Source organism: Macaca mulatta, chromosome 5, assembly GCF_049350105.2.
Source record: "Macaca mulatta isolate MMU2019108-1 chromosome 5, T2T-MMU8v2.0, whole genome shotgun sequence".
NCBI lineage: Eukaryota > Metazoa > Chordata > Mammalia > Primates > Cercopithecidae > Macaca > Macaca mulatta.
The window spans coordinates 50,890,626-50,906,999 of record NC_133410.1 but is presented as its reverse complement, the minus strand read 5'-3'; the positions used below and the strand labels follow the sequence as shown (position 1 = coordinate 50,906,999).

The 16,374-nt window shown below is 39.1% G+C and overlaps 1 protein-coding gene across 50 annotated transcripts in view; it reads right to left on the bottom strand.

Moving 5' to 3' along the window:
• Positions 1–16,374, bottom strand: part of SEC31A (SEC31 homolog A, COPII coat complex component) — an 82,512-nt gene that overhangs the window by 59,743 nt on the left and 6,395 nt on the right. For 25 of the 50 annotated variants that reach the window (XM_078003413.1, XM_078003416.1, XM_078003419.1 and 22 more), the window contains exons 2-7: positions 11,918–12,000; positions 10,846–10,969; positions 8,471–8,669; positions 5,171–5,266; positions 4,072–4,212; positions 1,343–1,485 (exon numbers count right to left, since the gene is read on the bottom strand). In XM_078003413.1, the coding sequence (XP_077859539.1) occupies positions 1,343–1,485; positions 4,072–4,212; positions 5,171–5,266; positions 8,471–8,669; positions 10,846–10,969; positions 11,918–11,996 (782 nt within the window). In that variant the 5' untranslated portion in view covers positions 11,997–12,000. The remainder of the gene's footprint in view (positions 1–1,342; positions 1,486–4,071; positions 4,213–5,170; positions 5,267–8,470; positions 8,670–10,845; positions 10,970–11,917; positions 12,001–16,374) is intronic. The other 25 variants (XM_078003415.1, XM_078003418.1, XM_078003421.1 and 22 more) reach the window with 1 other exon arrangement.

The following is a 16,374-nucleotide window of genomic DNA, read 5'->3' as shown; positions in this document are numbered from 1 at the left end:
GCGTTGGCTCACACCTGTAATCCCAGCTACTCAGGAGACTGAGGCAGGAGAATCACTTGAACCTGGGAGGTGGAGGTTGCAGTGAGCTGAGATCGTGCCACTGCACTTCAGCCTGGGCAACAGAGTGAGTGAGACTCCATCTCAAAAATAAGATAAAATAAAAAAAAGAAAAACAAACCAAAAAAGAAAGAAAAATAAAATAAATGCAATATTTTCAGAGGCAACTTAGTAACGTATATGCTATCTGATCATTACAAAGTCATAGATGTTCAATATAGTGCAGTGTATGATAGCAAAAAAGTGAAAACAAATGCCCAACAGACTATTTCACAATAAATTACAGACCACCTTCCAATGAGAAAATATGTAGATAAAAATTATTCTGTACACTTTGGGAGGCCAAGGCAGGAGGATTGTTTGGGGCCAGGAGTTCAAGACCAACCTGGGCAATATAACGACACTCTGTCTCTACCAAAAAATTTGAAAATTAGCCAGTTATGGTGGCGTGTGCCTGTAGTTCCAGGCATACTCATGAAGCTGAGGCAGGAGGATTACTTGAGCCCAGAGGCTCACAGCTACAGTGAGCTATGGTGGCTCTATCCTGGGCAAATCAGCAAGATCCCATCTAAAAAATATATTTATCATTTTGTGGAAATCAACTTCTTACCATTATACAGTATTCATGATTAACGAAAAAAGTTATCTAACTATATGCACAAATTATCCCAATTGTATAAAAATTATATTGGGATTATACATGCATACACACACACACACACACACGTACGTAACTTAGATAGGTACAGTGAAATGTTTTACCTATGGAAGGGCATGAAATCTAACTGCAGTAAGTCCTTACTTAATTCAGAAACTGTGACTTTATACAAAACAATGGATAACAAAACCAATTTTAGCATTGACTGGTAACTGATATAAACATTAAGTACCTATGGTAGCCAGGCACGGTGGCTCATGCCTGTAATCCCACCACTTTGGGAGGCAAAGGTGGGCGGATCACTTGAGGTCAGAAGTTCGAGACCAGCCTGGCCAACATGGTGAAACCCCATCTCTACTAAAACTATAAAAATTAGCTGAGTATAGTGGTGCATGCATGTAATCCCAGCTACTCAGGAGGCTCAGGCAGGAGAATCGTTTGAATTTGGGAGGCAGAGGTTGCAGTGAACCAAGATCTTGCCACTGCACTCCAGCCTTAGTGACAGAGCAAAACTCCGTCTAAAAAAAAAAAGTTCCTATGTCCTATGGTATATTTCTGGTCACAAAAACATCACCAACGTGTTTAGAAAATAAACAAATCAAGTTCTTTGGAACAGCAGCATGATACCTGGCATGGTTTTCCAGGACACGAAGTGGAGAGGAAGCAAATCGAAGATCCCACATCTGGATCACTGGTAACCGGTCATCCTCGGAGGCAAGGACCATCTGAGTAGCAATATCAGGATGCCATGCCAACCCAGAACAATGCATCTGCAGATTGTTAAGGTTCACATTTTATGAATCATATTACTTTATGAAAAACCAAACTAAAACGAGAAACATGCCTTTATTGAAACAAATAGTAAAAAAACACCAGCTTTGGCTTATTTTATTTATGATTTATTTATTGTCAGCCAGGCTGGAGTGCAGTAGTGCCATCTCAGCTCACTGCAAACTCCACCTCACCCAGGTTCAAGTGATCCTCCTGCCTCAGTCTCCCGAGTAGCTGGGATTGCAGGTGCAAGTCACCATGCCAGCAAATTTTTGTATTTTTAGTGGTTATGAGGTTTTACCATGTTGGTCAGGCTGGTCTTGAACTCCTGACCTCAAATGATCCACCCACCTCGGCCTCCCAAAGTGCTGGGATTACAGGCATGAGCCACCACGCCTGGCCTTAGTTTATTTTAAAAAACAAAACAAAACAAAATGTAAAACTACCAAATTTTATTGAAGAGTCTTAAACAGTAGTCTTAAAAGTAAGATATCTGAATATTTTCTCAATTCATGCAGCTATTTGATACACACAAAACCATTCTGAGTCAGAATAACTGTATACCAAAAATGAGTTTTACTATCAAAACTATAAGTATAAAGAAAATATTTCATTTTATTTATTTATTTTTTTGAGATGGAGTCTCGCTCTGTCACTCAGGCTGGAGTGTAGTGTGGCACGATCTCAGCTCACTGCCACCTCCACCTCCAACGTTCAAGTGATTCTCCCGCTTCAGCTTCCCCAGTAGCTGGAGTATAGGCACACACCACCATGCCTGGCTAATTTTTTGTATTTTAGTAGAGAAGGGGTTTCACCCTGTTGCCCAGGCTGGTCTTGAACTCCTGAGCTCAGGCAATTCGCCCACCTTGGCCTCCCAAAGTGCTAGGATTGAGCCACTGCGCCCGGCCAGTAGATAAAACATTTTATACACATTTAAAATACTTTCAGAAAAATGGAAAAAAAAAAAAAAAAAAGATAAAAGATTAACACATACAGGCTGGGCGTGGTGGCTCACGCCTGTAATCCTAGCACTTTGGGAGGCTGAGGCGGGCGGATCACCAGGTCAAGAGTTTGAGACCAGTCTGGCCAACATGGTGAAACCCCATCTCTACTAAAAATACAAAAATTTGCCAGGTGTGGTGGCGGACTCCTGTAATCCCAGCTACTTGGAAGGCTGAGGCAGGAGAATTGCCTGAACCCGGGAGGCGGAGGTTGCAGTGCCAAGACTGTGCCACTGCACTCCAGAATGGGAGACAGAGTGAGACTCCATCTCAAAAAAAAAAAACAAAAAACAAAAAAAAAAACCCTTAAAAATAAAGAAAAAAGATTAAGACACACACAAGACACAAAAAACTCCATACTTTTCCTCTATTTTATCAGAAAACTCAAGGCAAAATATCTTAAGCAAAAACTACCATTTAAATTTTCATATGGAATAAACTAACATTATTAGGAACTATCTGCAAGTTCAGATTCTATTAAATGTTCCACAAAATGACTAAAATGCTTCTGGTATGGTTTATTCCATTGACATTTCTGTTTTAAAACTCCTGATTCACTTGAAAACAATACTCTGAAGAAGTGTTCTCCCAAATAGTTTTTTGTTGTTATTGTTGTTTTTAAATTACATATGTATACTCTGACTTTTGCAAACTTATTTTAGAAAATGTCAAACCATGCAATGTACTCATAAACAAAAAAAAAAGGCTCCAAATTATATCTAAATTATTTTATGGCACCTAATGACATAAAAAAATTAAGATACCTATAAGGTTCAGAATTTAATGTGCTCTATGGGAAGTGCTGGAAATATATTAGCTCATTTTAGCAGTACCTAATCAGAGGAAGAGATGAGGCCAAGAAGTCAAATATTACAAGTTCACAGTGATGAAGTTCCCAGCAGGAAAAATGTTTACATTTTAAGAAAAGCTAAAGATGAATTAAAAAGTTGCTGCAATGGCCAGGCACAGAGGCTCAGGCCTGTAATCCCACCGCTTTGGGAGGCCGAGGCAGGCAGATTATGAGGTCAGGAGTTCGAGACCAGCCAGACCAACATGGTGAAACCCCGTCTCTACTAAAAATACAAAAATTAGCCGGGCGTGATTGCGCGTGCCTATAATCCCAGCTACTTGGGAGGCTGGGGCAGGTGAATTGTTTGAACCCGGCAGGCAGAGGTTGCAGTGAGCCAAGATTGCGCCACTGCACTTCAGCCTGGGCGACAGAGAGAGACTCTGTCTCAAGAAAAAAAAAAAAAAAAAAAAGTTGCTGCAATGTTTTAAAACAGCTAGCAAAGTAAAACAACCAGTATACCATGGAATAAGTTCCTTGATTAACCAATCTCTCTTCATCATTAATAATATCCAACATATTTATTGGATATGATTTTCCAATTTCCATAAAATCATAAAAATTTTATGATTTTCCCTTAGAAGAAAAAAACAAACATTCATTCTAACATGACTGATTAATGAAAAAACAGGATTTGACTTCACAGAAATTTGATTTGTTGTCAACTCTGACAAACAACACAGGAATACTTACAGCAGAAATACAACACGTTCATCACAAGTCAATCACATACTTACTCTGTTACTATGGTCACTGACTTTGATGATTGGTTCATTTTTTCTAAGATCCCATACAGTGGCCCGGCCACTGGGACTGGCTGATGCTAAAATATGCTGAACTTGTCTGTTCCATGCAATGCAGCTGATATCTTCTGGCGGCTACAAGGAATAAAGAGTTAATAAAAACTGTTTCTCTATTATAATCAAATTTAACTGTAAAATTGGATCCTTCATTTTGAAAAGTATATTACTTTAAAATTTGACCCATTTATCCCACAAATTTGCTTTATAGTCCTACATCTACATTCTCAACACATACAATTATACGATTTAAAGTGCAGGTACATGCCATTTCAAGTGTATTATCTTGTTTAATAATATCTCATTCAACAAGAATTTTATTGAATTCCTGCTATAAACCAAGTACTGTTTACTTTGCAACTGGTGCAAGGTAGATCATGGACCACAAAGTAGATGTTGGTGACTATAACAGAAAACTAGGCAGGGCAAAATTACAGCCTAGACCATTAGCAAAATACCTTTATAAATGGTAGTGCATATGCTATCATTATGCTACCTCTCAGATTGCCAAAATGTTAGAGCCAGTTACACTGGCTATTCAATTGGATAGCCTATACAACATAAAGAAGAACAGGAAAAGACTGTTCTTACCAAACTTACTAGAAATACACAGGCAAAGGGCTTGAGGTATTTATTTTAAACCTTGTCTTCCATGGTCTTGCCTAAGTGTGTTTTAAGAAGGTTGGTTGTTGCTAAAACACAGAGCAGCTATCACACAAAGAACAAAAATAATTATACTATATCTAAGACAATTATTAAGGATTTTTGTTCATTTTGCTTACTACTGTATGCCTAGTATAATGACCAATGTCTACCAGGTGGGAGATATGAAATAAATATTTACTCTTGAAGGACTCACTCATACTTTGAAGAAACATATTTATTATTACTTTACTGAAGAAAAATCAGTAACATCTAAACAATGATTTTAAACATATATGTTTTGTGTGAGAAGCCTTAAAAGTGAAATAAGTGGGCTTAGAAGAACTACTTTTGGCTTTTTTTATTACAATGATCAAAATCAGTATAAAAATACCTGTGTTTTGGCTCCTGGTGTCATTGGGGTTGCAAAATTATTTAGATCCCATATGTAGATTTCAGATTCATTAGCACCAGAAGCTACCAGATTAGTCTGTAAGAAGAAAACATAACTAAATAGCACTTATGCACAATTAAGAAAATTCAGAATAACTCAGTTCAGAGTTAGAAAGATATTAGATGTAGCATACACAATTTTTCTATTTAATTTAAAAAGTGAAAAACATATGCATGAATTTCTAAATTATGCATAATTCTTTCAAAATTTAAAGTTTTCTAGAAAAACATAAAATTCTACTTATCAAAGACAAAACATGTCTACTGAGAACAAACTAATTTTCTTTTTTTTTTTTTTTTTTTGAGACGGAGTCTCACGCTGTTGCCCAGGCTGGAGTGCAGTGGCGCAATCTTGGCTCACTGCAAGCTCCGCCTCCCGGGTTCCCGCCATTCTCCTGCCTCAGCCTCCTGAGTAGCTGGGACTACAGGCGCCCGCCACCGCGCCCGGCTAATTTTTTGTATTTTTAGTAGAGACGGGGTTTCACTGTGGTCTCGATCTCCTGACCTTGTGATCCGCCCGCCTCGGCCTCCCAAAGTGCTGGGATTACAGGCGTGAGCCACCGCGCCCGGCCTAACAAACTAATTTTAATGCAAGATATTATTTTAAAAAGTATATGGATAAATTCTTTTTTTTTTTTTTTTTTTGAGATGGAGTTCTGCTCTTGTTGCCCAGGCTGGAGTGCAATGGTGCAATCTCAGCTCACTGCAACCTCCGCCTCCCGGGTTCAAGCAATTCTCCTGCCTCAACTTCCCGAGTAGCTAGGATTACAGGCATGCGCCACCACTCCCAGTTAATTCTGTATTTTTAGTAGAGATGGGGTTTCTCCTTGTTGGTCAGGCTGGTCTCGAACTCCTGACCTCAGGTGATCCACCTGCCTTGGCCTCCCAAAGTGCTGGGATTACAGGTGTGAGCCACCAAGCCCGGCCGGATAAATTCTTAATCAGTCTTGCAACCATGTGAGGATTACTGTTTATATCTTTGCATCTCTGGAAGGAGATTTAATTACAAGATTAGAAAGGTAATCAATTATTGCTTTCATAAAAAGCTGAATGCTAAAATTGTGGTATCTTTCTCAGTATACTTCAAAGTCAGCTTCCAGAGCTGAATCAATACAGCACTAGTAAAATCTCTTGTCATAATTCTTCTCATATTTCTAGTTCATATACACTCAATCTTGTTCCAGGTGGCAATATTTCTAGGTTTTCTCTGGTACAAACCTTAAGGGTCAAAAAGAACCTGAAATTGTAATACAAAGTACAGGAAGACAATGGGCTTCATATACTGACCTTCATCCACTACTATTTACTTTTACAAATTATTCTCTTATCAGCTGGCATATAACTAAAAAAAGAGAGAAATTCTATGGTAGTAGCTACCTACAACACAAAACACTTTATTAAAAATCATCAGCTGTTTCATACAATTAACAAAGGAGCTAGCTAAAGAGCAGATACCACAAACTATAGAAATGAAGGCCAGGCACAGTGGCTCATGCCTGTAGTCACAGCACTTTGGGAGGCCAAGGCAGACAGACCACTTGAGCCCAGGAGTTCAGGACCAGCTTGACCAACACAGAAAAACACTGTCTCTACAAAAATTAGCCTGGTGTTATGGCTCATGCTTGTAGTCCCAGTTACTCGGGTGGCTGAGACAGGAGACTTGCTTGAATCCAGGAGGTCAAGACTGCAGTAAGCCATGAGCCACTGCAGTCCAGCCTGGCAGAGGGAGCAAGACCCTGTTTCAAAAAACACAAAACAACAACAAAAAAGAAATAAACAAGTTGGGTTTCTGTATTGCTATACCCTAAGGATCTATTTATAATATAAGAAAAGGAACTATTTAAAATTTTCTTAATACTCATTTTTGGTTGTTATAATCTAGTATCCTATTAACTCAAGGTCTTTTTTTTTTTTTTCCCAGACAGGGTCTCTGTGTGTCACCCAGGCTGGAGTGCAGTGGTGCGATCATAGCTCACTGCAGCATAGACCTCCCGGGCTAAAGCCATCCACACGAGTAGCTGAGACTATAGGCGTAGGCCACCATGTTCTGCTAATTGTTTGCATTTTCTGTAGTGACAGGGTTTCACCATCCTGGGCAGGCTAAGATCTTTATTAAGCTGTGCATTTATATAATTAACACCCAGTAATGTTTATGAAGGCAACAGTACAAAGAATCTTAATTGACTATTTGTTAAATCTGCATTATATTTAATTTTTCTTTTTTTCAGTTTTGCTCTTGTCGCCCAGGCTGGAGTGCAACGGCACGATCTCAACTCACTGCAATCTCTGCCTCCCTGGTTCAAGCAATTCTCCTGCCTCATCCTCCCGAGTAGCTGGGATTACAGGCACCTGCCACCATGCCTAGCTAATTTTTGTATTTTTGGTAGAGACGGGGTTTCACCACGTTGACCAGGCTGGTCTCAAACTCCTGACCTCGTGATCTGCCTGCCTCGGCCTCTCAAAGTGCTGGGATTACACAGGCGTAAGCCACCATGCCCAGCCATTGCATTTAATTTCTAATTATTTCATAGAGTATTAATGTCTGTCATAAACACAAAATTTCTCAATTAATAAAACAGTGAATTAACCTGGACATCACAGCACCAGCCTAATGCTGAACTAGCACGAACTTTTAAAAGGCAAGGTTTCCAATCTATGCGGCTCTTAATGTTTATAAAATGTCTATTCGAATGGCATGACATCTTCAGACTTAATTAAACCCATCAGCCAGCTGGGCACGGTGGCCCACGTCTGTAATCCCAGCACTCTGGGAGGCCAAAGCAGGTGGATCACAAGGTCAAGAGACCATTCTGGCCAACATGGTGAAACCCTGTCTCCACTAAAAGTACAAAAATTAGCTGGGCATGGTGGCACGCACCTGTAGTCCCAGCTACTCAGGAGGCTGAGGCAGGAGAATCACTTGAACCCAGGAGGCGGAGACTGCAGTGAGCCGAGGTCACGCCACTGCACTCCAGCCTAGTGACAGAGCGAGACTCCATCTCAAAAAAAAAAAACCAAAAAAAAAAAAAAACCTATCAGTCTGATTCTTTTCAGGGAGGTAGTATTTTTAACCCTGATCTCAATTCTGAACCCACCATTCTTTAAACAAACACTTGTCAACCTGTATAGCCACATAGTTTTTCAACTTGCAGTTCCAAAACTGAGGCATAGTAGATTCATATACTGATTTCAAAAGAGGAGCACACAGTCTAAGAATTATGAATGAATGTTAAAGTCTTACCTGGAAAATGTTAACATCCAAGGCTCTCACTGGGCCAGTATGCTTGTCATTCTGGGCAATCACAACTTCCTTGTCTCCAGCTATAATTTTAGAAGGATCATAGAGAATAACATTTCCATTTTCACCACCTGCAATCAGAACTCCAGAGACATCTCCTTTGGAATCCATTTTATAAGGCCCCCAAATCAACTTGTGGTATCTACAGGAGAAAATGAATAAAATAACTCATTCTTAAAGTCAAATAAATGTAGACAAAAAATTGAAATTATACATTTACTTTTTAATGTTTTCATAAACAGTTCAAATATATTACTTCCCCACCACTCCTGGTAACTATGTATGACTTTGGTATAATAGTATTTCATTTTTTATTTATACTCATATTTGCATATTTGATTTTGTAATCCTTAAAGAGTAAAAACTCTTATAAGGTAGTGTAACAAAATATACTTGAGTTGTGTGTCAAAAAATATGAGCTTAAGAATGATTTTACCATTTAGAAATGGTGAGACCCTAAGTTTTAATCTTCTTAAATTGCCTCTGGTTCATTGTAAAATAGAGCTAATCAATCACTTCCTTTGAAAAGTAAAAACACTCTTTATTTGGCTATAGAAGGGTCTCATGCTTTGACCTTTGTCTGGAAAAAAAAAAAAAAAAAACAGGCTGGGCGCGGTGGCTCAAGCCTGTAATCCCAGCACTTTGGGAGGCCGAGACTGGCGGATCACGAGGTCAGGAGATCGAGACCATCCTGGCTAACACGGTGAAACCCTGTCTCTACTAAAAAATACAAAAAACTAGCCGGGCGAGGTGGCGGGCGCCTGTAGTCCCAACTACACAGGAGGCTGAGGCAGGAGAATGGCGTAAACTTGGGAGGCGGAGCTTGCAGTGAGCTGAGATCCGGCCACTGCACTCCAGCCTGGGCGACAGAGCGAGACTCCGTTTCAAAAAAAAAAAAAAAAAAAAAAAAACCACAAACAAGGGTCACTAACAAGTGGTCTGTTAAATAGTAAAGGTGTTAAAGGAGTCATGTGAAATTTTCTAAGAAAAAGAATGTATTCTAACACTAGAGAAACGACATCAAGATTATATTATGACAAGTACCCCTACTATTGGAGAATAAAATATATGATCCAGAATGGAGATGAAATATGAAGGCAGAAAGGTATACGATGATACAGACGGTAGTAAGCAGAAAAACTACTAGACAAAAGGTATCTGGGGTTCCCATCCCACTGTGACAGCTCTGAAGAACATGAGCAATCCCATGAAACTGCATGATTTGAGCTGTATTCTGTCAGCTAAAGAGCAATCTCTTTAAACACTGCTAAGATACTGAGGCAATAAAGATTATTTTATTACTCAAATGAAGGCATCCTTTCTCTGCATTACAATAGGGCATAAGTACTTGAAAGTATGATCCAAATACCTAGTTATCTAGTGTATTAGAAATCATGTCAACAAAACTGTGAAATATATTTCTAAATATTGTAACACAAGAAAATAAAAATAAGCTACCATTCAGAGATAATCACTACTAATACTTATTATGACTACTTCTTTCCTAGTACATCTACCTTTTTGCAAACAGGCACAATAAAGGAGAAAGAAAAACGAACTCTATACAAAATTAGCCGGGTGTGGTGGCACATGCCTGTAATCCCAGCTACTCAGGAGGCTGAGGCAGGAGAATCGCTAGAACCCAGGAGGCAGAGGTTGCAGTGAGATTGCACCACTGCACTCCAGCCTGGCAACAAGAGTGAAACTCCATCCAAAAAAAAAAAAAAAAAAAACCACACACACACAACCCAGAAAAAAATGCTAGAAACTACAGCTTCTCCTTCCCACCTTACATATAACAGCAATAAAAAAGTCAATGGAACATACTGGCCAGGCGTGGTTCCTCACGCCTATAATCCCAGCACTTTGGGAGGCTGAGATGGGTGGATTGCTTGAGGTCAGGAGTTCAAGACTAGCCCGGCCAACATGGCAAAACCCTGTCACTACTAAAGATACAAGATTAGCTGGGCGGGGTTGTGCGCACCTGTAATCTCAGCTCTTTGGGAGGCTGAAGCACAAGAATTGCTTGAGCCCGGAAGGTGGAGGTTGCAGTGAGCCGAGATCGTGCCACTGCACTCCAGCCTGAGCTACAAAGTGAGATTCTGTCTCAAAAAAGCAAAGGAAAAAAAAAGTCAATAGGACATATAAACACTACTTTTACTTCCATAAAAATACACTCACATGCTTTTTCACAAAATATTTCATGTCCTTGATGGCATTCCTTGTAGTTTCTAATAATGGCATAATTATAAACAAATTAGGAATCAAGAACAATATATAATTAAATAATCACATGAATTTAAAGCTGAACCTCATACCTGTGAGAAGAGGAGAAAGTGGCACAAGATTTCATGTCCAAGGATGGATCCGAGAGGTCTAATTCAAATATCTCAAGGGAAGCATTGGTACTAAATGTTGCATCCAATTGCTGAGCAGATGTTCCTATAGAAAATATATTTATGGTAACTATACACACAAAAATAAGACTCAGAGAAACCTTACAAAACTGAAGTTAAAAGCATGTTTTTCAATTCTCTTGCTCATGAATGCTGCGCATACGCCATTGAGCAGACGCTTAAATCACTATAGCAATGAGATTCTAGCACAGGGCTAGGAGAGGATGTTTATAAGAGTGGGTAGTGTAAAATAATTTTTTAAGCCTGTAGGTATTTAAAAATCTCTGTAAAAACGGTCCCATGATAGGGGATGGGCGTGGTGGCTCACGCCTGTAATCCCAGCACTTTGGGAGGCCGAGGCGGGCGGATCACAAGGTCAGGAAATCAAGACCATCCTGGCTAACACGGTGAAACCCCACCTGTACTAAAAAATTAGCCAGGTGTGGTGGCGGACACCTGTAGTCCCAGTTACTTGGGAGGCTGAGGCAGGAGAATGGCGTGAACCAGGGAGGTGAAGCTTGCAGTAAGCAGAGATTATGCCATTGCACTCCAGCCTGGGTGAAAGAGCAAGACTTCATCTCAAAAAAAAAAAAAAAAAAAGGTCCTGTGATTTACTATATCTGCTTATAGACATACATGATATAACTAATTCTTTTTATATAAAAATGCTAACATCAAAATTGCTCTTCGTTCATTCAAACTGATATTAACTGTTTTTTTTTTTTTTTTTTTTACATGCCATCTATTGTGCTTAATACTGGAGGACTAAAGATAAAATACAATTCCTGTGAAGGAAACTATTTTAGATGTAACACATCATGATCAAAATACTATGGGAATGCACAGGAAGAACACTGAACTTGGCTGAGAGAATGTCGGTAACTTGCCAGGGAGAGAGGCTTTCCAGAGAGAAGATAAAGATTAACCTGAATAAGCTAGACGCAGAAGAGAAGAAATTAGGTAACTCATACTATCTTCTCTCCTTTGAACTTACCTGTTGCTAGGTAAATGGGGTGATTCTGGGCAGGGCTCCATGCCTGCATGGCTGTACGATCTACTTCCTTTAACTTCATCCTGCTAAAGGGAATATTTTACAAAGAAATAGACTTGAATGATTTGAATGTCTAACATAGAACACAGATATTTTACACAGAAACATACTGAACAAACCACTACAATATTAGTAATGTCCAAATGCAAATAAATCAACTTGGTTTAGGTGTCATTTGTTGGAAATATTAATTAGAAAGAAGACAAACTTGAGGCCGGGCGCGGTGGCTCATGCCTGTAATCCTAGCACTTTGGGAGGCCGAGGCGGGCAGATCATAAGAGCAGGAGATCGAGACCATCCAGGCTAACATGGTGAAACCCTGTCTCTACTAAAAATACAAAAAATTAGCCAGTCGTGGTGGCAGGCGCCTGTAGTCCCAGCTACTCTGGAGGCTGAGGCAGGAGAATGGCATGACCTGGGAGGTGAAGCTTGCAGTGAGCTGAGATTGCGCCACTGCACGCCAACCTGGGCGAGACAGCGAGACTCCACCTCAAAAAAAAAAAGAAGACAAACTTGATAAATTATTCTGAGACAAATACTGGTCTATTCTGTCTACAGATTATAGTTCTTCAGTTGAATCGGTCTAGAAAAATAGCCCACAAAAATAATGAGGTGGTACCTGAAGAATTAACTTTGCTACACATGTGTTTATCCAACAAGGATGGGTGACAAAACATTATGGGTAAGAGCAGCCAAAAAATAAATAAGGTACAACTTCCTGGAGTAGGATTACTCAATGATAAGAGCAGTTTAAAAAAATAATTCAAAATTAAAACATATTAGAGAGAATACAGTGAACCCACAGATTTTAAAGATAAAGTAGAAATTATTAGAAAACTGGTCATTTCAAGGTATAATCTCATATACCACTTGTTTACATATTTTCTGTCATTAAAGTTACTTTGATGGGGTCAGGCGTGGTGGCTCATGCTTGCAATCCCAGCAGTTTGGGAGGACGAGGCAGTTGGATCACTTGAGGCCAGGAGTTCGAGACTAGGCTGGCCAAAAGGGCAAAACCCCGTCTCTATTAAAAATACAAGAAAATTAGCCAAGTGTGGTGATTGATGCATGCCTGTAATCCCAGCTATCTGGGAGGCTGAGGCAGAAGAATCACTTGAACCCAGATGGTGAAGGTTACATTGAGCCGAGATTATGCCACTGTACTCCAGCCTGGGCGACAGTGCGAGACTTGGTCTCAAAAAAAAAGTTACTTTTATGGAAAAATTAGAATAAGATCTTTGTTATTTTTACATAAATACATTGAAATGGCATAGTACTCCACTGTAGGATGTACCACAATTACCTAGTCAAATACCAACAAACACCTAAGCTGTTTTTAGCTATTTTTACAAAAAATGCTGAAATAAATGGTCATCTGCACGTTATTTCGTTAAAAACAAGGGACAGCTATAAATTTCCAGAAGTAAAATTGCTAAATTAAAAGGTTAATGCAGGCCAGGCGCGGTGGCTCAAGCCTGTAATCCCACCACTTTGGGAGGCCGAGACGGGCGGATCACGAGGTCAGGAGATTGAGACCATCCTGGCTAACCCGGTGAAACCCCGTCTATACTAAAAAATACAAAACCTAGCCGGGCGAGGCGGCGGGCGCCTGTAGTCCCAGCTAGTCGGGAGGCTGAGGCAGGAGAATGGCGTAAACCCGGGAGGCGGAGTTTGCAGTGAGCTGAGATCCGGCCACTGCACTCCCGCTTGGGCGACAGAGTGAGACTCCGTCTCAAAAAAAAAAAAAAAAAAAAAAGGTTAATGCAATTTTAATTTTGATAAATATTACCAAGTTGTCCTCTATGGCAATTGTGCCTTTTCATACCACCAAGAGTAATATACGATTACTTCTTGCCCTGCAGCCTTAGCAGAGTATACTGTCACACTTTTAGATTTTTTGCAACATTAAAAAATGAAAGGCCAGGTGCAGTGGCTCAGCCCTGTAATGCCAGCACTTTGGGAGGCCGAAGCAGGCTGATTGCTTGAGCCCAGGAGTTCAAGACAAGCTTGGAAAACATGGTGAAATCCCATCTCTACAAAAAATACAAAAACTAGCCGGGCATGGTGATGCATGTCTGTCCAACTTCTCGGAAGTTTGAGGAGGAAGGATCATTTGAGCCCGGAAAGTTGAGGCTGCAGTGAGCCGTGATCACACCACTGCAATCCAGCCTGGGTGACAGAGTAAGACTATGACTCAAAAAAAAAAAAAAGAAACGAAAAGAAAAGAAAAACAAAAAGAAAAATGTTAGCTCTGTATAGTAATATTACAAATAATGTATAACAAATCTTTTTTTACATGATTATGGGTCAATCATATTTCCTTTTCTGTCATCTCTTCTGTCTAGTCATGTATCATTTGACCATTTTTCTTTTCTCTTTTTTTTTTTTTTTTTTGAGAAGGGGTTTCTTTCTGTCATCCAGGCTGGAGCACAGTGGCGTGATCTCGGCTCACTGCAACCTCCGCCTCCAGGGTTCAAGCGATTCTGGTGTCTCAGCCTCCCAAGTAGCTGGGATTACAGGCACACATCACCACATCAGGCTAATTTTTTTGTATTTTTAGTAGACATGGGGTTTCACCATGTTGGCCAGGCTGGTCTCGAACTTCTGACCTCAGGTGATCCACCTTCCTTGGCCTCCCAGAGTGCTGTGATTACACGGGTGAGCCCCTGCAGCTGGCCATTACTTGACAATTTTCCTATTAAGTCGATAGACTATCTTTCGACTTTGCTTTTTTTAAAAAAAAAAAACAACTTCTTTTTACCTTTCATAGGATTTTGATTTAAAAAAAAAAAAATATGCTTTATCTTTTAGATTTACGTTCCTAGAAAAGTTGAGCACAAAGTACAAAAAAATGCTACACAGTTCCCAACCACATAACCTTTCTCACTACCAACATCGCACATCATAAAGGTCTATTTGTTTCAATCCATGAACTAACATGAGCACATCATTATCACTGAAACTCCACAATTTATATGAGGGCTCACTCTAGGTGTTGTACATTCTATGGGTTTTGACAAACATATGACAACATGTATCTGTCATTATAGTATCACACAGGGTAGTTCCCTTGTCCTAAAATCCCCTGTGCCTGTTAATTCCTACTTTCCTATCAATGGAGCCTATATAGTAAATGTTTGTGAATTATTCTTGGGACCTAGAAAGAAGGGGTGCTCTCTGTTTTCAGGACCTACAGCTCAATATATATACTAATTAAATCCTCTTTATTGATTTGTTTAGATATCCTATGTCCTTATTTTTTTGTCCACTTGATCTGCCTTGGACCGAAACAGTGAATTAAGCCTCTTACTGCTAATATATTTATGTTTATTTCTCATGGTATCTCCTGAAACTTTTGCTTTACGAAAATTACTTTGTTATTTAATACAGTTATTTGGTGCACATCCATAATGTTCAAATTCACTGTCAAATGTACACTTTAGCTTTATGAATATCCTTCTTTGTCTGAAATAATAACTTTTGGTCTGAATTCCACCTTTTGTTTGCCTTTACACGTATACTTTTGCCCTTCAGAACTATGTCAAATCATTAGCTATACGGCAACAAAGAAACAAAAACCCAAAAAACCAACAGATTTTATTGGTAATCCAATTTGAAAATCTTTTCAGTAGGTTAAATGACATTTAAAATGACATGACAGACGTAGTTGGTCTTAGTTTTGTCATATTTTACTTTGGTTTAATATCTTTTGGTAATAATTTTTAAAAAGTCTTTCATCTTTTTTGTGCAATTACCATTTTTCTGATAATTAGGATGATGTATATTTTCATTATAATATGTGTTTGATTTTATCTTTTTAATTGTAATTTTAAATATTTTACTTAACACCATTAATCCTCTATTTCTTTACACAGAAACTATTAACTCCCTACTATGAGCACTTATGAAATTAGCTTGTATAATCTTACTGCCCCTCCACACAACACAGTTACAATCAATAGTATTATCTTTCTCAGTGTTTACCTTTGAACTGCTTATACTTCTAACTGATTTGTCAGCTTTAAATGATGTCCTCTGACTCATAACCATTACAGATGTGGCAATTCACAAACTTATTCTACCTCCAATTTCTTTCCTCTTCTCTTTTTATTAGTTGTATAACCAATCCCTATATTATTGGACATTTAATATTTACATTTTATTCTTTCTTCCTCATTCTCACTTTTGTTCCAGTCTCAGCCCTGCAGTTAAAAATGATACTCAATGCTATCCAACAGGACTTTTTTGCCAGTTTCCTTACTCAGCTCCAGAGTCTATCCTCTAACATTTTCCTTAAGATTGCCTTAAACATATGCCCCGAGTCTTGTACCTGCAAATTGTTTATATTTGAAGGAGATTTTATACAGGAAAAAATTAAGATACGGAAAGTTAGACAATCT